Source organism: Dermacentor albipictus, chromosome 4 (genome assembly GCF_038994185.2).
Source record: "Dermacentor albipictus isolate Rhodes 1998 colony chromosome 4, USDA_Dalb.pri_finalv2, whole genome shotgun sequence".
In the NCBI taxonomy this organism is placed as follows: domain Eukaryota; kingdom Metazoa; phylum Arthropoda; class Arachnida; order Ixodida; family Ixodidae; genus Dermacentor; species Dermacentor albipictus.
The window spans coordinates 84,612,159-84,637,634 of NC_091824.1; the positions used below are offsets into that span (position 1 = coordinate 84,612,159).

Consider the following 25,476-nt stretch of genomic DNA (forward strand, 5'->3'; position numbering starts at 1 on the left):
CATACATACATACATACATACATACATACATACATACATACATACATACATACATACATACATACATACATACATACATACATACATACATACATACATACATACATACATGCACACACATACATACATACATACATACATACATACATACATACATACATACATACATACATACATACATACATACATACATACATACATACATACATTTTAATTTTGCAAACAGCTGCTTACCAGATTACAACGAAGGCGCCAAATAAAACAACGGACGAACGAAGGAAAAACAAAACAACTTCCTTCGTCCGTTGTTTTATTTGGCGCCTTCGTTGTAATCATGCATAACCAACTCGCCCACCAGCACATACTCAATGTTTACCATAGACGCCGTCAATAATAAAGTGTTGCCATTTGGTGCTTTGCGGCGTTGGGAAATTCCTTCGATGAACGGGGAGTCATGGTGGCTAAGAGCAAGTGAGAGAGTGACTTAAAAAAAAGATAGGGCAGGCAGTTAGCGACCACTATTCGTTACAGATTTACAGCATCGGGTGCTACTAAGGACCGCAAAAGCAGAATTTTAGCTGCCAACCTGTGTCTTTCGACCTGTCCTTTACTGCACCCTCCCGATAAGCCGGGTGTTCTAGGTTGTGCCGACTGCTACAGGGAATTGCTATTGCACCCTGGCAAATGCGTCACACCATCACCCAATAACAACCAACAACATGCGGCGTTCTGCCGCAGAATAAAAACGACTCACAAAGTACGTGGTACACAAGATAGGCACTCACTGAGGCCTGGGCGAAATCTTGCCTACACTGTGCTATGCATCGTATATATGTATATATGTATATGTATGTATTGTATTATTTCTGCATGTATATATTTCAATTATTTGCTGGCCTTAATAATATGTCAACACTATCATATGACAACCACGTATCAAACGTGCGACCCCAACCAATCAATAGCACGTGATAGCAAGGGAATGCACCTCAATGGGCGTCGTGGGCCAGGAAATTGTTGCATAAATCTACGGTCGCTCATGCACATAGTGAGAGCTTAGAACTCCAATGACGTACGGCAACTTTCCGCTATTTCGCTGACGTACCTTTTCGCATTTACCATTTTCACTGTAGGTCCAATGGTATACGATGTTGATGCGAAAGCATGAAATGGCACTCTGAACGATAAAGGCGGCGTCGGTAGCGGCGAAACGGCACCTAAATTCCCATTGGCTACAACGTCACGTCACGTGCGCGCTTCCACGCAGCAGAGCGGCCGCGAGGGACACTGCTGGATCGCCAAGTATTGCGTGATGGGAGAGGACATCGCCGCGACGCCTCGTAACCCCCGTTCTAGCTCTCGGAAGCCTGTGTTATTAGCGCGTTCCTTGTCCGCGCAAGATCTCGTCTGCCCTCTAAATTCACCTCGGCAATGGCTATAAAGAAATTGATTTATAAGAAAAAACAACAAATTCTAAAGGAGAAACGATGGCGGTAGTGAATTTCGAATCTACAACTCTGGCGCAGAGGCTCAGCGTCTTGCCACTGGGCTAAACCAACGCTTTTCTTTAAAAACATGGTATTTGTCGCAATGAATGAAATTGTTTATGTACAGGAACTATTTACAGTAATACGAGCGCCAAGTGGTCATAAGCGATCACAGGTATACGAGCTGTACATACAAAGAAAACGTCAGACAAAGCAACATCTTCCATCGACAAAAACTTGAAAGGAGAAGCTAAACACCTAATCAAAAACTGATGCCAATCCGACTGACATTCTTCTTGATCGTAAATGTCCTTTAAGTGCGTAATCATTGGAGCGAAATGTGTGATCTTGACGAAATTGTTCTTTCTGCATTTCGGTCTACGGAAAACTCGTGGGCTAAAGCAGCGACTCCTAGATAGCAGGGCTGTACTCTCTGCTTTATGACATCTAGCAACTTGGACCGAAATTTCCATTGCCAAGCCCGGTGTGACGAAAGCGGTGACGTCAAAATCACCGCCGCTTACTCGGGAGCGTTGCCATTAGATTCTATGGCAGTCGGACAAGGTAGCATGACGTCACGGATCTTAGTGATCCGGCCTTGCGCTATCCGGGAGGCGTTGGCTAAGCGTCCCAACGCGCTCGGTTGCCCGCGATGAGTTCATAACTCGAAAGATCGCTCAGCGGTGTTCAATTGGACATTAGTGCCTTCGCATTCACAACTCATAAGAAGTGCTTAGGTGCCCTCGGATTTTTTTTTTTTCAAAACAAAGCTGTAGCCACTGGCTTTTTCCGGTGGTTTTCCAGAAACATATCGCACTCGGTGTTCATGGCATAGCGCAAGTCTCCGCAGACATCTGTCTTTTACCCTTTAGCGCCGTAGTTCAATTCGCGGAGCTACACACTCTATCTCAATCCTTCCAACGATGGGGTTCGCGATGCTTCTTTTGCATGCGTGCGTGATGCGCTGAGCAAAAGAGAAGAGGAGGTGAAGGATCGCAAAAGGTCGATGGCACGTGTGCTTTCCAATATGCGAAGCTTCTGGCGGTTGAAACTTTGTCGCACCGATTGGTGCAGAACGAGGCAACGTTTTCGGGTGAAGATATTAATTTCAGCTCGCGCTCTCCGTCTGTTGAACGAAAAGACGAAAGAAAAAAGAAAGCTTTGGCAAAGGGAGTTCGGAATGAAGTACATACATGTATGCACTTTTAACAGACATGAACTTTACGAGAACGGCAGCGAATATTAAAGAAAAAAAGAAGATACGATCGTTAAGCCAGCCCTCTTGATAAAAATATACGTACGAGCATGCTTGAGCAGCAGCAGAGGAAGATGTTAACACAACATACAAACGCAGTTAATGAGATATTCCAGAGCACTTCAGATCCGACTTATATGCAATATTTTCCGCTGTAGCTTTGCAATAAGACCATATTTTTTCTGAAAAGAAAAAGTAAAGTGCTCGAAACCTGCTTCAACAGGCACGCAAGCTAAAGCGTTTTGCATTTTTGTTTAATACCAGGCAAATGTGCTTGCCACGTTCTTTAACAAGGAGGTAGGGGGGGGGGTGCTGCGCAGTTTGTTTATGAGAAGTGCACTGTATGCACAAGTATAAACAAAATGAAAACTAAATAATGCGGCGATACACTCATGAGTACAAACTTCGCATGGCGAAAGATTAGCGAAAGGCTTCATAAAAAAAGTTGTATGCATGCCATTTAGAACACATGCCCTGGCGGTGTCCCTCCTTATACGACAGGATAAGGACATCACCAAACAGAAGTGGAACTCGGCCATCAAGAACTCGTAATACCATCGTCAGCTTTGGGCTGTCCAGAGAGCTTGAGATGCGGCAGTTAGGTTAGGCCTAACTGTCCCCACGTGGGCGGCCCGTGGTGTCGCCCTAAGGGCCCCCTTTTAATGAAGTTCTTCGTATCCGTATGCAGATTTAAGTATTCAGGATGTTCTTGCCAATTATTTATTCGTAATCCCACGAAAAAACAATCAAGCCATACGCAGAAGTAAGATGAAAACAATATACAATTTGAACAATACGGTGCAACACTTGATGTGCCAATTTAGGAATAACTGAAACCGGCACACGGTGTGCCGGCGTGAAGGTCGAACTGACAGCCGGCACCGTAAAAAGAACGCAACTGTACCGGCAGGAAAGCGGCAAAATGGCAACCTTACAGACAAATCAGAATGTTGCTTCAAGCCAATAATTAAATCGGGAGGTGAAGACAATTGAGCCGCCTATGAGAAGGCAGTTAATTCGCATGCCTGCGCTGCCTGTGCCAACGTACAACATGATCCCACATGCTATATATTTCCCGATTTACCCTATACTGTCCTTGGTGTCATATATATCTTAGATAGGTGGCGTTCGGAACGATGCCGCAGTGGGACACGTAAAGTCTCTTGTGGGTGCCGCAGAGGATGTATGGATACAAGGGTACAGGATTGATGTAACCAATTATATTTATTCACGCATTAGAAAGCCTACAAGCCTAAATTATATTACAGCTAATAAGGCTCCTATGGCTTATTATCGCAATCGTGCTCACTCGCTATACGTAGTGAGCCCGTTTGTTTTTTGGAGGGTGTTTGGGCCACTGGGCTGCGCCCGAGACCGCCCCGTGCCACTTGGACCCGCCGCAGTCGTAGATGGTTTTGGCTTCTGCGCTTGCCTCAATCGCCTGCGATTGCCGTCCCTATGGAGACGTGCACGTTCCACCGCGGACCCCTTTCCCCAGTGAGGAGTAGCAGACACGCTCTCCAGCGCGACCTTTCTTCCTGTCTCTTCATTATAATCTCCTCCTCCTCCTCCTCCTCCTCCTCCTCCTCCTCCTCCTCCTCCACCGCGGTCAAAGGGATCGGGTATTCTTTTGTCTTGTTGCCCGAGTCTCTCCGCGCCATTCCTTCCCCACTACGTGTCGATCGCAGGGCCGCCGTAGCCAACCAAGCAAACGTGAAATGTCTGCGACTTTTTGCGCACTCGCTAGCCCTGATAACTCCTGATTAGCGCCAATTTGAGCTTGATAAATAATACGTAGTACGGCATATAGTGAACTCTCTCTCAAGCACGACCACTCTTGCTCGGGAGGACTGAACGTGACTGCAGAGCTAGCGCCTCTGAAGGCCGAGCACGAGGCTGAGTTTAGCTCCGACCGCGTTACGTAAGGAGCGACAGCGGCGCCATCGGCCTGCTCGAGACATGCATGATCGATTAATGGCTTTTTTTTTTGAAGTGAAATGTTAGGAGAAGTTGGCGCCTTTATGGTGGCACCGGCTACTCCTTGTCACTTGGCAAACGAAACAAATTTACGTAAAAAGGGTGAATAGTGACTGAATAGTGAAATTTGATTAATGGCTTGTTTCGTATGCATAACGACGCCAAAGAAAGGTGCGTGGGTCCAACGGTTGCAAATATATAAGTGATAATAGCGTTACATCTTTTCGTTGCACGTAGTTTCAGCAAGCCACCACATGTGCTAACCGACATGAAAGAAGTTTCACGTCAAGAAGGAACGACGCTAACCACTAGGGCGATAAATAAGCGTAATGCAATGGAAGCATAAATCTAATAGAGAGGCTAGTACACGCACATGCATGCACACGCACGCATGCTGCGATGTGCTTTAGTCTATAGCTGGTGACTTTCAGCCGCAGAATATTGTTCTTATATATATTTTTTAAGGACAATAAGCAGTGCAATCGCACGTCAGCTGTTGTAATTAGCTTTATGCGCAAGAAATGACCTTGCCGTAGAAAGCCAATTAAAAAAAAAGAATTATTCCAGCAAGGACAGTCCCAAATACTCGAACGAATATTAATAAGCATGGTTTTATGAAGTCTGCCTGAATGATTTACTTCAACACGCAATTTTAAGACACACGAGTTGCGGGAGAAATGCGATATACTGTGGGTGATTTAACGAAGACAAAGCGGCAGTTTTCGCGCTCATGTTTGCGTTAAGGTGATGTTAATCAGCAAGAATTGCTAACGCTGATGTGTTTTATCTCTTTCAGGAATTCCGCAAAATGCATCCGGTGCGCATCACAAGTTGGTAAGTAATAATCATTTTCTTCACTGATATAGAACGCGATGTTGCGTTAGTTGGTGCATTGCTGCCGATGGAAGAACTGCGCAAAGAAATAATGAACAAGTAAGTTATAAATAGTTGAATCTGCGGTTTACAGGTTTTCTCAAACGCTTGTGAAATCGTCGACACCCCACGCGTACCACCTAACCTTGCTGAGTTGAGATAGCAAATACTTATCAGTTCACGATTGGTCATTTGCGTCGCGGACGTTTATGCGTAATGTAAAGGTGTTATATGAAGCCGGGATATGGTCGACACAGTGATGTTTACAACGGTAGATCAGTCCGCCCCAGATACTAAGTCAGGTAAACAGAACGTGAGGTCCGGTATTTTCACGTATAAGTGTCCCCGCAGAAAGTCGCTAGGTCATCAATGAGCAGCGTAAACGGCTGAGTACGTACATCTGTATACGTTTGCAGTGTGCTAGCCTCTACTGTCGTGTGTTGCGCTGTTACACATCGCGTTGTGCGTGCTAAAATCGCTGCCCATGATAACTGGGTCTCCATTCAGAGGCCTGCGTATCTACGAACTTGGCCTGCGATTTGCCGTGCAACCCGGAGGTACAAATATGGTCTTTGACTATGGGACATCCTGTTGTATTTCATATCTATCCAAACATTTAACCACCTTGAAGGAATTGATGGATTCACTAAGTGTCCGCCCCTTCTGCTGCACTGACATTGCCCGGCAAATCGCGAGCCAAGCTCGTGGACACGTGAGCCTCTGGATGGAGACACAGAAATGCCACACGGGGAATTCGCTGCGGCGGCGTCATATGGCCCAGCGTGTCCTCCGGGGGAGACCAGTGCGATAGAGTAGATCGGCTGCATACGCATACCATACATGACGCGTTTCGGTTGTTGCAGTACGGTGTTCCACGCCTGTCGTGTGTCGGCGTTAATGCTAATCGAATTAACGTCGACACTAATTGCTAGAAGGGTTCCGCCAGATTTTTAAGAAGTGTGTGCGCGTCCATTCTGCGTTAAATTAAGATGCCTAAATCCTTGTTTACGATAGGCCTATAGGCGTTGTACGAAAAGCCTACAAAGTGGCGGCACTTCGCCTAAAGGAGCAGAAAACAGCAGAGATTTCATATTTTTCCCGGAATTGTGGCCGCTCTATGGGTGACGTGTACGGAAACTTTGTAGAAGGCAGGTTAATTATTTTGTTCAATTATTACTGAATACTTCTCTTCTCCAAATTTTTATGCGTTATTCTAGTCAAGCAATTTGCTGTTCGCCGGTCTTCTCAGTTAACTATGCGAGGCCCAGTGTTTATAATTAAGTGAAGTAGAAAGCATGTAATGTATGACGAAGGATGAAGGTTTCATCTGTGTATGATAATTAGAGCTTGTGTAGAAAGTTACGCACTAAACGGTTTCATAGTGTCGTGGTGTCGTTGTCCGCAATGTTTCCCAGAGCCGTGACACAAGTGTGCAAGACGCCAACTTCAATTTTGGTGTAAATAACGGTAATCTTTAGTGAAACGCTTGACACAGATTTCACGTTCTCTGCTTGATTGCAAGCATTGGAAATAATTACTCAACCCTCGTTTTTTAACCTATTTTCGTGCATGATAAGGTGTTCGTAGTTTCTTTGTCCGGTGTCATAAGTGACACAGAGAATGTACTTTGTTTATATAGGGCCAAAATAAGGGTAGCGTTGTGGATAACGCGTAGCATTTTTCAGAGCCTGAGGATGAAGTGCTGTCTTTGTAATAAATTACGCGTGCAAGAGCTCCTAGGCACTACGAGTGGGTTTTATGAGTGGTGCAATATTTAGCTCGCTACCCTGGCACAACTACAAATGCCACGAGGGTCATATTTAGCGAATTTAAGAGAACGCTGTGGTACACCTGCCTCTGAAGTTAAAAGAGTCTGTTTCAAATGCAATTTTTCCAAAATAAAGTTTAAGCAAGTATTCGAGAGTGTTGCGTGGCCTTTATAAGCTGCGTTTTTCTATGTCTCAAGAAAGCGCTGCATTACATAAAGTTTTCATTTAGTAGAAATGGGGCACCTTAAGTGAAATATTCTCGAAATTTTATTGTTTCTAATAATTAAGTGCATTGTAAATAATCAGTGAGTCCTCCCTGTGAGTCATCCGAGAACTGAACTAGGAGGCTTCTTTATATTTAGGGACAGTAAGGTCCCACAAGGGGTGACGTTTAGGCAAAGTTCAAACTGGATGGGTTATTTGGGGTATTGGTAGTAAATAATACGTATTCAAGGGTTCTGAGGCATCATGAGTGTCTAATGAGCAGCTCAGAATTTAGTCAGTTGTTCTGGCAGAACTACAAATACCACCGAGATCAAATATAAGAAAGATAGGTAGAATGGTTTGGAAATTCTTTAGAAAATTTGGAATTTTTCTCGCGTCCCGGGGAGAAATATATCAAATTTCGCTGAGGATACCAGCTGGGTTGAGGCTATTAAAGCTAATATGTTCTGTCGAAGTAAATTTAGTGTGGATGAATTACTGTCTTTGACATAATCTTTTACAAGTTTTTGAAGGCGTTATATGCGGGAATGGTTTCAAACGGACAAGCCATATACGGGCAAGGGTTTTTAGGTATGTGATTTATTTACACACAACTGAAGGGTTTATTGCAACTACACAAAAGAAACAGTTTCGCTAGAAATAGGGTCTATACTGCAAGGTCAAACAAGACTGCTGCCATTAATAGTAAGCATTTCCACACCACAGCTACAGGCCAACATTTACTTGCGTCCAGGAGATGTTAGCTTAAACGGTACGAAAAAAGCCTGAATAACATTATTATCATTAGATAATTTTTGCGCTTGCCAGGAGAGAGAGAGAGAGAGAATAATATAGGAAGGCAGGGATGTTAACCAGTCAATATTCTGGTTGGCTACCCTACGCTGGGGGAAGGGAGAAGGGGAACGAGAGAAGGGAGAGAGAAGGTGTAGATACGTGCACGGACAGCACTTGAGTCAAAGACGCTCCCGCAAACCAGATGTTTGCGGATGCGAGGAGAACATTGAACATTGAACACTTATTGTGCCATTGTCCCATTGTCCCATTGTGCCAGTGTGTGTGTGTGTGTGTGTGTGTGTGTGTGTGTGTGTGTGTGTGTTTGTGTGTGTTTGTGTGTGTGTGCGTGATATGTATGCTGTGCAGTTCTGTGCTGCGCGGCATAGGTTGCCTCGCTTGCTGCTTCGTGCCAACATGTCGCCCATGCAACGCCGTCCACACAAGCGGGCCATGTATCGCGCTGAACATCACGGCTGTTTCAAGGATAGATCCCTCTTCGTGTTTACTGGGGGTGAGGTGGCACGTTATCATCCAACCAGCGAAGGAGTGCCGCAAGGTGGAGCGTTAAGACACACGCTGTGCAGCGTATATAGCACCGTTCGCCTTTGTTGGGTTATCTACAAGGACAATCCAGATATCAATCTACGAAGATGATATATGAATCTTGTGCGTACGGCGTCAAAGGTTTGCGGATACGTGCGAGGTTGCTGAAGGCGGCCACACAAACGTCATCTTACCTGAAGAAGAGCAAGGTTAAAAAACTATATACAGAAAAAATGCCAATGAGTCACATTTACATGCAAAGCAATAGCGCCATATTTTGTACGCGTCAATGCACAAGCGATTTCATACGAGTAGAAAAAAGTTTTCTTGGAGTCGTCATTGACCATGGTTTGTCTTGCACAGCGCACGTTTCATACACGAAGAAGAGGTTGATTGCGGTTACCGATGTCTTCAGCTTTCTCGGTGGAAAGTCGTGGGGCACTTTTTATACAAACGGCGCTGCAGCTATAGTGCTCACTATTTGTGGGCTTACCTTCTGCACTGGCAGGAGGTAGCACAAGTAACACGAACCTACGGACACTACGGGGTATACAAGTCCAAGTGTAGTGGACGTTCTCTCGGCCTCCATAATTGTGCATCCAAAGCAGCTATACTATCACCATAGCATGTGTGAGCACCCGTTAGCAACGCACAATGTGGTCGACGCTCTTAAAGTGCACATTAGACTTATCGCAGACATCTTACTTGTTTACCAACGTCAAGGCCACGCAGGAGTTTTAACCTTATCCTTAATGCTTAGCGCGCATTGTTGCTACCCAACTACGCCTCTGCAGCGCGGCTACCATTACGCTGTGATCTCTACACGCATCTCGAACATGCCTTACTCTTACAGGCATCAGGAAAGAAGCACAGATGTCGTCAGTAGCTTGGAAACAAGCAACACTGCTACTACTTCATGAATCACACAGGTACCGCTTGCGTGTTGACGCTGTTGCGTCGAACGTGCGCTCTAGTTTAGAAGACGCAGTGTTCGTCCAGGTTAAATCTATTGAGATCAAGTTGCTAACCTCACATTAGCCACCGACGATGACCGCCGAATTTGCAGCAATGCATGCACAGCTTCAATTCACCCAATCAGAAGACCAAGCACAGGGTAGCCAGCCGGTATTTACACTGGCTAACCTCCCTGTCTTTCCTTCCCTTTTGTTTCTCTCGCTCTCTCTCTCTCTTTAAGTGCCAAAACCACTTCCTGATTATGATGCACGCCGTAGTGAAGGACTCCGGAAATTTGGACCACCTGGGGTTCTTTAACGGGCACTTAAATATAAGTACACAGGTATTTTTGCATTTCGTCCCATCGAAATGCGGCCGCCGTAGCCGGTATTCGATCCCGTGACGTCGTGCTTAGGAGCCCAACAGCATAGCCACTAAGCAAACACGGCGGTTAGTCTGAGCAGTGGTCTATGTTCTGCGATTAAAAAGCAGCCGTATTACGCATTACGCCGTGGATCCGACCAAGCGCTTGCTGCAAACATCAGATACTGCATTGTATTTTCACAGCACTAACGCAGCTTATCTTACAGAGAACACATTACAGTCGTTGCAATTGCTAGAAAGAAAACTCGTACAGGTTCTTCGAAAGAAAAGCCTCGCAGTTGAAGAAAACTTCGTCCTGGTCCGGGCAGAATTTTCAATCAACTGCGAACTTTTCTTTCGAGGAACTCGTATGCGCTTCCTTTGTAGATATTGCTACGATTGGGTGCATGTCTCATTTTTGATTTAATAATCATTTCTGTCCACCTTGCGGGTTTCCGCAGAACTATTGCGTCGTACATGAGATAAACTTACCATCGGGAAGTTGAAAAAGGCCACTTCCTTCATGGCTGCCTAGCCACTGCGGTTTTGTAGGAAATGACCATGCAGATGGAGCCGCTCGCTGCTATATGACAGTGTCCACTCCTCCCTTTTGCACGCCAGCTTACACTGGCCCAATGGAGTGAGCGCCCACGATACAAACAAATGACTTTACTCTCTGGATCTCCAAGCAAAGCGCCGCCTTTGGTGCAACTTCTCACGACACGGCCTTACATATATTCCACCTATGGCACGAAGTAGCATCACAAATGCTTACTCCCTCCTTACAGGTGTAGCCAGAAGTTCTGGGTGTGAAGCTTGTGGCTGCACAGAGATGATTGCGCACAATCTGTGTCGCGCTCGTATTTTCGCTTCCCAAAGGAAAGCACTATGCTCCTCGTTCAACAAGCTCGACTGACGTAAAATTCAATTTTTGGACCATGGGCCGCGTTTTTGTAGCGCTGTAACCTTTCCTATGCTTTTCTTTTTTGCGCTTCATCAGTGGTCAGAGCAAGGCTACACCCCCTGTATCAATGGGATCAGTCGGTCGTGAAGAGTGCACGATAAGAGTGACGTAAAAGTGGGTGGAAGATCTTGCTACAAAATCGCGGCCCTGGTCCTAGCCTAGGTTTGTGCTGCACAAACCTAGCACAAACCTAGTGCCTAGGTTTGTGCTGTGAAAAAGAAAAAAAAAAACAAGATCAGCGTTATTCTAAGTTAAGCGACTTTAACTAAACAACTGAGAGGCCCTAACTTTTGCACAACCGAAGAGCCACGGTGAGGCATTCGCATAAGCTGGGTCAATATTTTGGCTCTCCAGGTAAAATACTTTGTCCTTCTCGTATTCCCCGCCTCGAAATTGTTCGATTTTAGCGGACACCCGTTTTCACGTTTCGCTGAGCGGGCCTTGCTGGACAAACATACTGCAGAAATAAAGAAAGTGTGTGCGTGTGTGTGTGTGTGTTTGAGAGAGAGGGAGAGAGACAGAGAGATAGAGAGAGACCGAAAAGCAAATGAAAGTTTTAAAACTAGCGGAAAAAGAAACGCTGCTTTGTTTGGACCCACAGAGAATTTCAGGGCCCGTAACACAAGCTGATGACATCAACATGCTGGCGTCAGATGCGTACAGGCTTTTCCGCTCGCGTGTTGCAGCGTCGTCAGTGCATGGGTGTAAACGAGTGAGGGAAAGGAAAAAAGAGGGGGAGGAGGAGGGGGAGGGAGGGGTCTTCGAAATGTTTCCTTAAGCGGAAGCGTGCCATGACCGTTCTGTTTTTGTCGTCAAAGATCAAAGGCCTGCAAACGGGATCACTGCCGTGCGCGGACCTGCGCAGCCCAGATCGGCTCCCCCCTCTCCTGCTAGACGGTTCACGGTTCCTGGGCAAAGGCTCCGCGCGCAAATCTTAGGGACGCCTGGAAGAAAGAGTTTCGAGCGTGTGTGCAGCCACATTCGGCAGTTCTTATGTAAACAGTGGGGACGAACGCACACGAACCGGCGTTGGTTTACTTTGAGTGCGATACGTTTTTCAAGTCTGAAGAACGGAAGGCGGTGGGTCGTGTTATTTCGGCGTTGGAGCCGTTAGAATTGAACTTCCTTCGAAAGATGTAGAAATTGAAAGCGCTACTTTTGCCAACTTTGCCTAAAACGGCGCAGAAGAGTGCTAGCACGGAAGTCGCTTCAGCGAAAAGAAAGAAATGCGGAAAAATATATGGTTGGTTTCGGAATATATAGGGGAGCTCACGGGCGCTGCCAAATCAAAAGAAGACGTTTTCTTCCCAGTTTCCTCAGCAAATGCTGTAGCTTAAGAATAATGAGTTTCTGCAGTTACCTGTGTAAAGAACCGATTTAATAACAGTTGTTCAAGTGATTATAACAGGCAGAGAACCAACGCTCCTAGCTTTTGTCATAAACAACAACCAGAGCTCGAAGCTATAGCGCTGGACCTACGACAGTGCCCACCAGCTTTGCTTTCACTGTATATATATTCAATTTTTTTTTATCAGCGATATTAGGGTGTCCACTCGTAATTCGTCCATACCGCTTGTCAGTGCCTGTCGCTTGCACAGATTAACGAGTGGAGCTGAGAATATTTTCAGTCATGGTCGCCTTTCCTGTCTCTCTTGAATAGAGGTGAATCCGTGAGGACAGAAGCCTGCGGCTATGACTTAGTGTCGACCGAATTTAGAAGCGTTGTATGCGAAGCCACGTGTGCATTAACAGAAAAGGTTGTTTTCCAGCTTTGCAAAAACCAAAAACCAAAGGCTGTTCAAGTCCGTGTGCTCTTTGCATAGCCTCTCTCGCGCTCAGCGCATTGTGAAATATTCGAATAACCGTTCCGCTTCCTTATCTGCAACCTTTATTTATTTCATTTAGACGGCCTGCGCAGCGCATTCTTCTGAAAACGCCTGACAGAGGCCACCGAACCTTCGCTTTTGCAGTTCGCAAGCGCACTAGTGTGCACAAAAACAAAAGCAGCCATGCTATCCACAGGATAGCTCTGAGAAGCAACACGTACAGTCGCGAACAAAAGTTTGGGGGCCAAAGGTGCCACCATTTTTTTTTTTTCACAGACTGGACATTCCGGCTTAAATCAGGAGCGCACACCTACGCGTGCGTGCTTGACCAATACAATATATTAAACTAATTCCAGGCCGCAGAGCTGCGCTTGGTTATGTATTAATTTTTGATGATGCTGTGGTCTCCAAACTTTTGCACGTGACTGTACATTCCACTTGAAAAGCGCCCTTGTCTGCCTTTTCTTATTTCCATTTATAGCCGATAACGACCTAGACGTGAGTCCCTATGAGTTCCTAAAGAGAGACCTCTTGTTCTTTTTGTATCCAAGCTATGTCGCATTTTCCCCCAATCGTCATCATCCCTCTACTTGTTCTTTTTTTTCATTCGAACTTCTTATTCACTTCATGTTGAGTAAAATGTCACTGCTTGACGAGTCAAGGAAAGCGCCTTGGTTCCCTATGCTACTTCATTCACCGTCATCTCTCATGGACAAAGTATCAATAACAATTTTCTCGAAAAGCATATCAGTGCGCGGCATCACAAAGCCGACTGCGCGCACGATTGGCTAGCAGTGATTAATGTCTATATCTAAATGTGTGATAGGGTACGTAGCAACCATAGACAAAGAGTTCATCAAAAAGAAAGACTATATGCAGGTCCAACAAAAATGTTGGAATCTATGTGAAGCGAAGCTTAAGTAATGCGGGTAATGACATGTTTTACAAGTCACGGCGAAGCGTACAATTTTGTTTACTTTATTCCTATGCAATATTCCATCTCGTGAAATGTTTACGGTTATTCACCGCAAAGATCGCAACCTTTTTGTCATTGTACCCGAGCGGGACATAGCAAGCGGCTAAATTAAACAATGTAAAGCAACTCGAATAATTCGTAAAATAGAATTCACCAATATATGAACTTATTGGTGTGTTTCAACAATATGTGTGAGCCAACATGTATGTACAGGCTTTATGTAGGAAACATAGTGGCGTATGTCCATTCTGAAGGAGTGGCCAAGAACGGGCACACACTGTTACGGTTGTCACCAATTGGTACAGGCTGGTTGGTACCTGTTGTTAAGGGGACGAAGTTTCGGCGACCTTCAACAGCGTCTGCTTGGAGCTCGAACCCGGTTGACAATCGGAGAGGGTTCGGCAGCGAAGCCGAGGTGATGTAAAAACAGTAACAGAAGTTTAATATATCGTTACGGGGGAGCGGTCCGCTTCAAGACAAAAAGTATAAAAATATTCAGCGCGCGTTCTCCTGCACGCAAGAGCACAGAAGATGTACCGCGTGGCGTCTCGCTAGCCTTTTTATACCGTACCCCATCCGGGCAACCTCATTCTCTCTTGCTACTTAATATAGGGCCCTATCAGCACATTGGTCAGCCCATACAGAGGAATTCGGTGAGAAACCACTCACTGGTATAAAGCTGGGGAGCCTACGTCACGTCCGGTCAACACACTGGTCAACCAGCACAGAGGAATTCTGAGAGAAACCACTTCCTGGCGTAGAGGGTTCGAACACTGGACAAAGGAGGGTAGCATTTGCACTGGTGCATAACCCGTCGCACACACCCGATGGACAAGTCTTTTCGTGTTGACGAGTGTGACGATTAGGCACGTCGAGTCTCAGGCGCTTGGCATCTGTTCCATTCATGACTGCACAAAGAGAACTGTAGCAACATCCATTGGCACGTACTGAGTGGCTAAATAAAGATAAAGTAAATAAAAGAATCCGTTAAATATAATTCACCATTCCATTAACAGATCGGCGTGCTTTAGTGGTGCCTGTGAGTCTACATTATAAGTTCTCGTTTTATGTAGATAACGTTACGCTGAATAGAGGTGTCCAAGCTTCACCAGCATACGATTATGTAAGCAATCTCGCTGACACTTCCTTATAACATTTATATATATATGACTACAAACAAGTACGTCCGCCGAGATTGCGGTCGACCCAAAAGTCACGCGAAATCTGAGAAAGTCGCAAGAAAGGCTTCGCTTGAAAAGAACTCTAAAATTTGCGAACAGGGTCCCAGGTTCGTCGGGCGACATTAAGGAGTCATCAAGAGTCAGTGAAAAACGTGGACTGAGATTAAAAATGGACAGGCCTCGTACAAATAACGGCGCTCCAGCTGTCACACCGCGCTCCCGTGATGCCAGAACTTACTATTTCTGTTATTTCCGATCGGACAGTGCATCCTAATTTAATACCAACATCTCGAAGGAATGAAGATTCGATTTTTGGCATCCAGCTGCAGGCAGACGCTCTGTTTTAAACTTCATCTCAGGCTCCTGGATATCGGGCAACACAGCGTTTATTATTATTATTATTATTATTATTATTATTATTATTATTATTATTATTATTATTATTATTATTATTATTATTATTATTATTATTATTATTATTATTATTATTATCATCATCAGTAATGTGAGAGTTCTTTATGAGAAGGTTCGCGGATTACGCACAAAGGTGAACGAATTTTTCTCCAACGTCATTTCATCATTTCTCCATCATTGCCTTAACAGAGACCTGGTTGTGCCATGAAATACCATCTAGTTCATACTTACCGGTCAACTTATCAAGTTTTCCGACGGGACCACCATCCTTCTTTACCGAAATCAAAGGGCGGTGGGGTCCTGATTGCGATCAATCAATCATACAGATCCGTTCGGCGCCCAATTTAGAATGTGCAATGTAATGTGTCTGGGCGGAGATTTTTGGTGCTGGTAGTAGTAGGCTATTAGTCGGGAATTTCTATGTCGCGGCTGATATGAATATTGAGATGTACATTGACTGTTCTAGCCACTACTGAAAATGTTATAGCGGCCCATGCTAACCATAAAGTACTCCTAATTGGTGATTCTAATACGCCTGGCATTTCCTGAGAAACTGGGGAAATTTAAACCCATTCTTTTGACTTGTCTGCCAAGTGCAACTGGTTACTTGATTTTATATCTTTTACGCCTCTGTGTCAATTTAACAATATTCTGAAATATTGTGACAATGTACTAGAACTATGCCTTAGTAACGCAGAAGCTGTGAATGTGTCCTGTGGCGATTTTCCCCTTGATAAACCAGATAAATATCATCCCCGCTTCATATTTCATTACAATTCGCGATACCTAGTAGCAGGGTATAAAAAATACAGCAACATCTCGGTCTTTTAATTTCTCGAGCGGAGATTACGTGGGTCTCTACGACTTACCTTAATAATGCGGACTGGTCTTCAGTAGTAGAACTAAGAGATATTAATGGCAAAGTCATGGCATTCTCGAATATTATTCACGTTGGAATGAAGAGGTTTATACCACTAAAAGGGGCTAAATGCTACAAATTTCCCTACTCGTTTTCTGTTGCACTAAAAACAACATTGAGGCTAAAAGGCTGTGCTCACTGGAAGGCACTGTGTACAAATCAGGAACACTGGCATATAGATTTGAAAAGGTACAGGACAGTCTCTAAACATCTTTCTAGGCGTGTTTATACCACCTACATAGCACATGTGGAAGCTAGTGCTCCTAAATGTGCAAAGTCTTTCTGGAGACACGTTCGTGAACAGTCGTCAAACAATACGAAACAAGATATCTCTCTGCTTAGAGGCGACAGCCAACCTTTTCCAGATGTCATGGGCACCATCGACATTTACTTCATGTTTGTGTACGGTGAAGAGTACAGTGACGGAGTTAGTGAGGTCTCAAATAACCCTTCCCTGGATTCAAGTCATTCGGTTTCAGAGGAATTTGTCTTTAAAGCTTCAAACGCTTAAAAGCGTTTTTTCGTATGGTTCTGATGACATTCCGCCTATTTTGATTAAGATGTACGAGTCCTTGCTTGTTCTAGTGCTTACGTGTATTCTTAGTTCTGATTTAAAGACGAACAAATTCCCAAAGGCTTGGAAAACAGCGCGGGTCGTTCCCGTTTTTAAGTAAGGAGTGAAAACTGCTGTGAGCAACTACAGGCCTATTTCTCTCCTATGCGCAGCTTCTAAATTATTCGAGTCAACTCTGCCCTCAATAATTTACTTCCTCTGTTAAAGATACTATCGTTCCTCAGCAGCATGGATCCATATCCGGACGCTCCTATAACAACCAACCTCATTAGCTCCATGATGCATGCCTCTCAAGGAGTGTATAAGAAAGGACAGCTAGGTGTCATTTATTTTTACCTCACTAAGGCGTTTGATGTCGTATGCCACAAAATACTCCTTCAAAAGTTGACACAAATTGATCTGCATCACTCTGTCACAGCGCTGATAAAAAGCTATCTACGCACCGGTACTGCTACCTTAGCGTAAATGATCAGTCGGCAGAACTTCATGCGGTTACAAGTGGAGTTCTTCAAGGTTCTGCCGTGGGCCCTCTTCTTTTCTCGCTGTTTATTAACAACGTTTCGGCTGTCATTCAAAACTCTTCGATTTTCTTATATGCTGATGACGCGAAACTTTTCAAAGCAGTAAAAAATTAACGATTGGGCCGCTCTACAGAAGGACATTGCGAAGTTCGCGTCATCGTGCACTGAAAACCAGCTGGTCATAAATCCATCGAAAACTAAAGTTGTAAGCTTCGCGCGGAGACTAACAGGACTTTATTTCTCTATAACGTTAAACACGTTCACCTGCCAAGAGCTCAGGGAACGGAGGATCTTGCAGTGTACTTCGATAGCTCTCCGAGTTTGTCGCCCCAATGCTCAACAGACAAGGCAGCGCGCACTTCGATCGCTCGGCACAGTATGTCGGGTGACGAGAGACTTCAAACAACCTGGTCCCTTTGTAACCTTATATAACAGCATGTACCTTCCAGTTCTTGAGTACGCCCCCGTCCTCTGGGGCGACACTTGTAGGTCAAATTGTGAAGTTAACCAAGAGTGGGTGGGGAGGGGTTCCTCAGGACTCAATAAAGTTATTTCCTCCTCCTCGAAAATATGCAAGAAAAGTTCACATCTATACTTAATCATCGATTCTGTCAGAAGCCTTCCATCTCCATACAGCTAACACAGACACTCACGTTACCTACCCTGGCCTGTAGACGCAAAAAGTCGAACGTTCTTTTATGCGAAGCATATTAACGTAGGTTTCGGGCCTTCGCGCGACGCCCGGCGGTGGCCACCATTGACCCTGAAGTGGGGTCACGTGACATGACGTCACGTGATGACGTCACACAGGCTTCAGATGGGGCCTTATATCGCGCCGTCAGTCGCCTCCCGGCGGTGGCCACCATTGACCTTCAAGTGACCTTCAAGTAGGTCACGTGACATGGCGTCACGTGATGACGTCACACCGGCTGCAGATGGGGCCTCATATCGCGCCGTCGGACGTCACCCGGCGGAGGCCTCCACGCTTCGGTTCGCGCAGTCGCGCGCGAAGCGGCGGCGGCGCCACCATCGCTGCATCACGTGATATGTGACGTCACACCAGAGATGAAGCGGCGCGCGCCCGCCGTCGCGTCAGTCTCTGTGCCCGCAACCGCGCCAGCGTCTTTGCGCCGGGCGTGTATGCGGTCAAGATGCCTCCAAACGCTAAGGATACGCTAAGGTTAAGCCCAGTGGATGCGAAGCATCCACTGGGCTTAACCTTGATAAGTTTCCAATTTTTTTCTCCACAAATTAATACATGGAATAATCTGCTGCTCGAACTTGCTTTCTAATGTACGCGTTTACATTCCGTTGAAAGGCACAAGGAAACAGCGCGCCTTTCAGCGTTCAGTGTTTTGTGACCCTCTATCTAGAGTGCAGGCGACACATCATGCCCATTTAGAGAGCCTGAATGTCCTCGTTTCTAAATTTAATATTTTCCTGAAGGGTGTAGCTGAGGAATTTCAGTAACTGAACAAAAACTCTAATATCTGCTGTGTGTTCCGTCATGTTGAAATCCTTTTTCTGTTTCTCCACTTTTGGTTTCTATTCTCTTCGTGTACACATTTTATGCTCTTTTAAAATCTGTATTCGCGAAATTATTATTTATTTTTGTGTGCGCGCGCATGTGTATGTGTGTGTGGTCGTGCACTGTTTTTCTTGTGCAATGTTTTGCCAAGTGCGCCAGGACCAAAACCATCGAGGTTGTTCTTTGGCAATTTATTAAGCACCTTTGATAATTATTATTATTATTATTATTATTATTATTATTATTATTATTATTATTATTATTATTATTATTATTATTATTATTATTATTATTATTAGTAGTAGTAGTAGTAGTAGTAGTAGTAGTAGTAGTAGTAGTAGTAGTAGTAGTAGTAGTAGTATTTACCCTTGCAAGCTTTAACGCCCGAACCCTCTCGAGGGAAACTAGCCTAGCAGGACTCTTTGAGGAACAATTAGGTATTGTTTGGGATATCATTGGCCTTGGTGAGGTTAGAAGAAATGGTGATACAGTGCTGACAAATGGCCACTTCCTCTGCTATAGAAAACTTTCAGATGAGAAGCAGTTTGGAGTAGGATTCCTAATCCATAAAGACATAGCGGGCAACAATGACGAATTCTACAGCATTAATGAGAGGGTAGCAGTAGTAATAAGCCTGAATAGGAGACATAGAATAAAGGTAGTACAAACCTACCCTCCAACCTCTAGTCACGATGAAGAACGCAGCAATATTCAGCAATTTCAGCAATATCGAAGATATAGTAAAATCAGTGGAAGAATTCTATACTGACCTGTGCAGTACCCAAAGCAGCCACGATACCTCCATTCAAAGTAGTAATGAAGAGTTTACAGAGGCTCCTTCTATAACTAGTGATGAAGTTAGAAGGGCCTTGCAAGACATGAAACGGGGAAAAGCGGCAGGGGAAGATGGAATAACAGTCGATTTATTCAAAGATGAGGGAGACATAATGCTTGAAAACTAGCGGCCCTTCATACGACCTGTCTATCGACGTCAAGGGTCCCAGCGAACTGGACGAATGCCAACATTATACTAATTCACAAAAACGGAGACGTTAAAGAATTGAAAAATTATAGGCACATTAGCTTAATACTCCCTGTATTATATAAAATATTCACCAAAATCATCTCCAATAGAATAAGGGCAACACTGGGCTTTAGTGAACCAAGGGGAACATGCAGGTTTCAAAAAGGGATACTCTGCAATGGATCCCATCCATGTCATCAATCAGATAATCGAGAAATTCGCGGAGTACAATCAGCCTCTTCATATGGCTTTCATAGATTACGAAAACGCATTTGATTCAGTAGAGATACCAGCAGTCATAGAGGTATTACGTAATCAAGGAGTACAAGACGCTTACGTAAATATCCTGGAAAGTATATATAGAGATTCCACAGGTACCTTAATTCTCCACAAGAAAAGTAGGAAGATACCTGCAATGAAAGGGCTCAGACAAGGAGACACAATCTCTCCAATGCTATTCGCTGCATGCTTGGAAGACGTATTCAATCCATTAAACAGGGAAGGCTTAGAAGTAAGAATCAACGGCGAATATCTCGGCAACCTTCTATTTGCAGATGACATTGTCCTGTTCAGGAACACTGGGGACGAGTTGCAAAGAATGATTGAGGACTTCAACAGACAGAGTATAAGAGTGGGGTTGAAGATTAATATGCAGAAGACAAAGATAATGATCGATAGCTGGGCAAGGGAACAAGAGTTCAGGATTGCCAGTCAGCCTCTAGAGTCTGTGAAGGAGTACGTTTACCTAGGTCAATTATTCACAGGGGACCCTGATCATGAGAAAGAAATTTAGAGAAGAATAAAAATGGGTTGGAGCGCATTCGGCAGACATTGTCAGCTCCTGACTGGAAGCTTACCATTATCATTAAAAAGAAAGGCATACAATCATTGCATTCTACCGGGGCTGACATATGGGGGAAAAACTTGGAGGCTGAAAAAAAGCTAGTAAACAAGTTTAGGACCGCGCAAGGAGCGATGGAACGAAGAAAGCTAGACGTAACGTTACGAGACAGGAAGAGAGCGGTGTGGATCAGAGAGAAAAGAGGGATAGCTGATGTTCTAATTGACATTAAGAAAAATAAATGGAGCTGGGCAGGTCATGTAATGTGTAGGTTAGATAACCGGTGGACCGTTATGGTTTCAGAATGGGTGCCAAGAGAACGGAAGCGCAGTAGAGGGTTGTAATGTGGGCTTGTTGGCACCGCATCTTGAATATGTATACGGTGACACATATTGACACACAGAGACATGCACAGCGCTAAGTTATTTTTAAGTTAGCGCTGTGTATGTCCCTGTGTGTTTTCTTTTGTACTCTCTTTTATTCGCGCTACCGTACGCCTATTCAAGACGCAGTCGAGGACGGCAGAAGACTAGGTGGGGTAACGAAATTAAGAAATTCGCACGCGCTAGCTGGACTCGGTTGGCGCACGACAGGGGTAATTGGAGATCGCAGGGAGAGGCCTTCCTCCTGAAGTGGACGTAAAATTGGCTGCTGCTGAGTAGTAGTAGTAGTCGTAGTAGTAGTAGTAGTAGTAGTAGTAGTAGTAGTAGTAGTAGTAGTAGTAGTAGTAGTAGTAGTAGTAGTAGTGGTAGTAGTAGTAGTAGTAGCAGTAGTAGTAGTAGTAGTAGTAGTTCAAACTACTAGCGGCAAAATGTATGATGATGACTCATGTTTAAATCGAAGTAATTAAGTACCTATGTACTTCACCCATGCAGGCACGACGGCAAGCCGTGAGGCAACCAAGGCCAGGTTTCCGGCTGGTTCGTGCCCGCGTGAGGTCCACAACCTCCACGACCACGGCGAGCCCCGACGACTACTACTACTACGAGGTGCCCGAGGATGGCCACACGCAAGCACCGACTCGGCCGCCCTTCAGGGGTCGCGGACGCGTGATCGGCCGGTTCAGGGGTCGCGGCCAGCAGAGGCCGTCACCTAATCCCATCCCACCGCCACCGTCCTACGAGGAGGAGCTGGAACACTACGGGTACAGCTTCGGTGAGGCTTGCGCGAGCTGTTTTTTTTATTATTATCAACAAGGGTGCAATTATTTAAGTGGAGGTGAAGCAACGAAGTGTAGCCACCTTACAGTGATGGCGTCTATTCATTCCAAAGCAATGCTGAAACCAAACAACGCTAGATTGGAAAGAAGGTCACATGTTGGGCGAAGAAAGCGTTTGGAGAGCTGAAAGGGGGGCAACGACGTTCAGGCGAGGTCTGAAATATACACAGTCGTCGCGGTAGATCAGTGGCTATGACATTGCGCTGCTCACCTCGTACAAAGTCCCGGTCGCGATGCCGGTGGCAGCGGCCGCATTCCTAAGGAGGTGGAATGCAAACACGCTCGTGTACCGTCCGGATTGCATGGTAAGGAATTCTAGGTGGTCTAAGTTCATTCTGAGGCCCCCACTACGACATGCCCCGTAATGACGTCGGGGTTCTGGCATGTAAAACACGCGAATTTTATTTCAGTTTCATTCTGAGATAGCCTCTACAGACGCGTGAAATGAGAATTCAACCGGAGTTTATTGGTTGGGCTCGAACCGGCACCAGGTCGTGCTTTCGACGTGGCCCATCCCTGTTCAAATGTTTTAACTATACAACGCCGAAAGTGCAGTACAGACCTGCAGACGGTATCTGCACTCGTAAACTACTATGTTTTTCCTACAGCGGGCTAGTTATTCTTTTTTAATACCGTTGTTTCATCCCGTAATCACGTTCTTCCTTTACACGTGCGTTCTTGTGGTGTACAGTGAATAATAGTTTCATGTGACGAAACAGAACGATTAAAGTACAGAATTTGCTTTTCTCGCTGGGTGTAGTCACAATGGTAGATGATGCGGCAGTCACATTATATTATTAGTTTTTCTAATGTGTAAGGCCACTGTGATCACACGTACGGCCTGAACACTCGTCAAGATCGGCAGTACCGCGAAAAACGAGGTGAAAAGTCGCACATTTCGCAATGTATCACAGTATGAGTAACAAGGCTAGTGTTATAACTAATTTCTCATGCTTCCAGAGTCTCACAATCACGCACCCACCTATTTTTTTCTTCTGAGCAGTAAGCAGAATAGTGAGTAGTGAAGCTTGCCGCCAGCTCCAGAGGTGATTTTGCAGGAACACTGTATATGCGTGAAGTGCGCAGTTCAGCAATTCCTGCGGAGACCCGGTGGGCATCGCTGGACACCATTATGTAGAAGCACGAGACGCCATTCAGCTATTATTCACTCTGCTACTTTCGGTCACTCCAGTGGACTTTCTCTTCTTTTAATCTTTCCGTCCCCCTTTCCCCAGTGTAGGGTAGCCAACAGGGCTCAGTCCTGGTTAACCTCCCTACCTTTCATTTATCATTCTCTCTCTCTCTTTCTCTGCTGCTTTCACTCGAAAGGTGCGCATTTCAAGAAAGTGTGGCCACTTCTTTGTCGGCATTAGGCTACAATCTTCGTCAATAGCTAGGGCGCTGACCCGAACGTGGCTGAAAATTTCACCCACTTGTTACGTCTTCCACCCTAATTTCGTAGATCTATGTTTACACGTCTTTCACGTCCTCGTGGTGGCTTCGCAGCTGCAGCGTTCTGCTGCTGAAAACGCAGGTCGTAGGTTCAATCCCCGGCATCAGTGGCCACATTCCATGGGGGGTGGAATGCGAATGCTACTGCGTACTGATATTTAGGTGCAATTTAGACAAGATTTTGTGGCGGAAATTAATTTGGAGTCTCGCACCACAGCTTCGTTGACATCTCGTGTGTGACTTTGGGGCGTTAAAACCGATAATCTTATTTTCAACCACTAATTACCAATGTTACATGCCCTTGCGCACTTACCTTAACTCTCGTCCTTTCCTCATAGCCATGGTTAATGATTTCTGTCTTAAGTAAAAGAAAATTACCCACAAGGAACAGCCATTTCTGTCGCACAGGACGCTCATTTCGGGTTCGCGATTCACGATCATGTATGGTCGTAAATGAATTCCCCGACAACCCGGAACTTTCGGCCCGTGTACACTATGCGGGCATGCCTTGCCACACGTTCACCTCCAATCGCCTCATTAAGTCGGGCCTGCTCCGCGTGTCGCATCAATTGTCAGACGGAGCGGATGCTCGCTTATTGGGACACGGTGGTCCATAAGTATGTGCCACGCCTAATGGTCGTAAGCGACAAGCTTCGGCTGGCGCGGTGCTTAGCGATCGTGGTCTCTGCTCACGGAGGCTTTAGTTCTGTATTTATCGAATTGGCTACATGTTTCTTTTGTGGCAAGTCAATTTGATCACCGTATTCAAAGATGTCTGTCCACTCAGCGTTCCACCTGGTTGCAAGAAAGTGAGTGGCAGCGCCGTTCCTCGACAGAAGTGATTACTTAACTTCGCTGACGCTACGCGTAAATTCTTGAGAAGTATGGATCCGTCTTCAGTCACTCGGTAGTAGGCTAACGCGGTGGAGTGGATGAGGCACTTCGAGTCGAGGATGGTTTGAGAATGTGGGGATCAGACCTTCATCACTAGGCGACCTCACGGGCAAGAGCAGCTCACAATCGACGACGGTGCTTAATACGCTTGTGATTTGCAATATATCTCTTTTGGAACTATCCTGCAATCGTCCGCGTGGGGGACGCAGTGAACATGTTCGATTGCATCACTGACTTAGAGTTAGCCTGTGACTCAATACATTCTCTCTTGACTAATTATGCGCTCTCCTTTGTTTCCAAGCATGAAATACGCTTATTGCCGCTTACACAACGACTGTTTCAGCTCTTAACAGCGTGAAGGCCCTCCGAGGACGCCGGATATATGATGCACCTAGTGTTGGTGGAGGCACCACAAGGAACGACGGTGACGAAGTTAACAGGATTGTCTCACTGCAATAACGACACGATATCTCGCACAGGCTTGCAGACTGGCTCACTGGCTGATTAACTCAAGCAACCCTACTTACCAAATGTAATATAAATGCATATATTTCTCCGGCTTCCTCCTCCCTCTACATTTCATGCTGTGATCAGTATTATTTATACCCGTTTATGTACTCATCCCTTCATGCCCCGTCCACCTTTCCTGATGTTGGCCTTAGCCATAAATCAGGTACACCTAACTACCATGTGAAGAACCAGATCGACTGCTGCCACGATGCTGACGCCTTCCTTACCTGTTACACATTTTACTTTCTAGCAGTGGGTGCCCAACATTGTTACCAATATTTTACAATCAGCGCGTGTATGACCTTGATAGCTTATTTACACTGTCTTTTACCTTCGATTTGACACAAGTTATATGGTAAACAAAAAAAAGAAAATGTCTGTTTTTCCCCCGAGACTTTTGTTTATAGCTCACG

General features: G+C 45.2%; 1 protein-coding gene across 1 annotated transcript in view; it reads left to right on the forward strand.

The window, feature by feature from the left end:
* LOC135901196 (uncharacterized) overlaps positions 1 to 25,476 on the forward strand; it is an 87,665-nt gene that overhangs the window by 47,538 nt on the left and 14,651 nt on the right. Inside the window, exons 2-3 of the mRNA XM_065430881.2 lie at positions 5,516 to 5,553; positions 21,864 to 22,143. Of these exons, the coding sequence (XP_065286953.1) occupies positions 5,516 to 5,553; positions 21,864 to 22,143 (318 nt within the window). The remainder of the gene's footprint in view (positions 1 to 5,515; positions 5,554 to 21,863; positions 22,144 to 25,476) is intronic.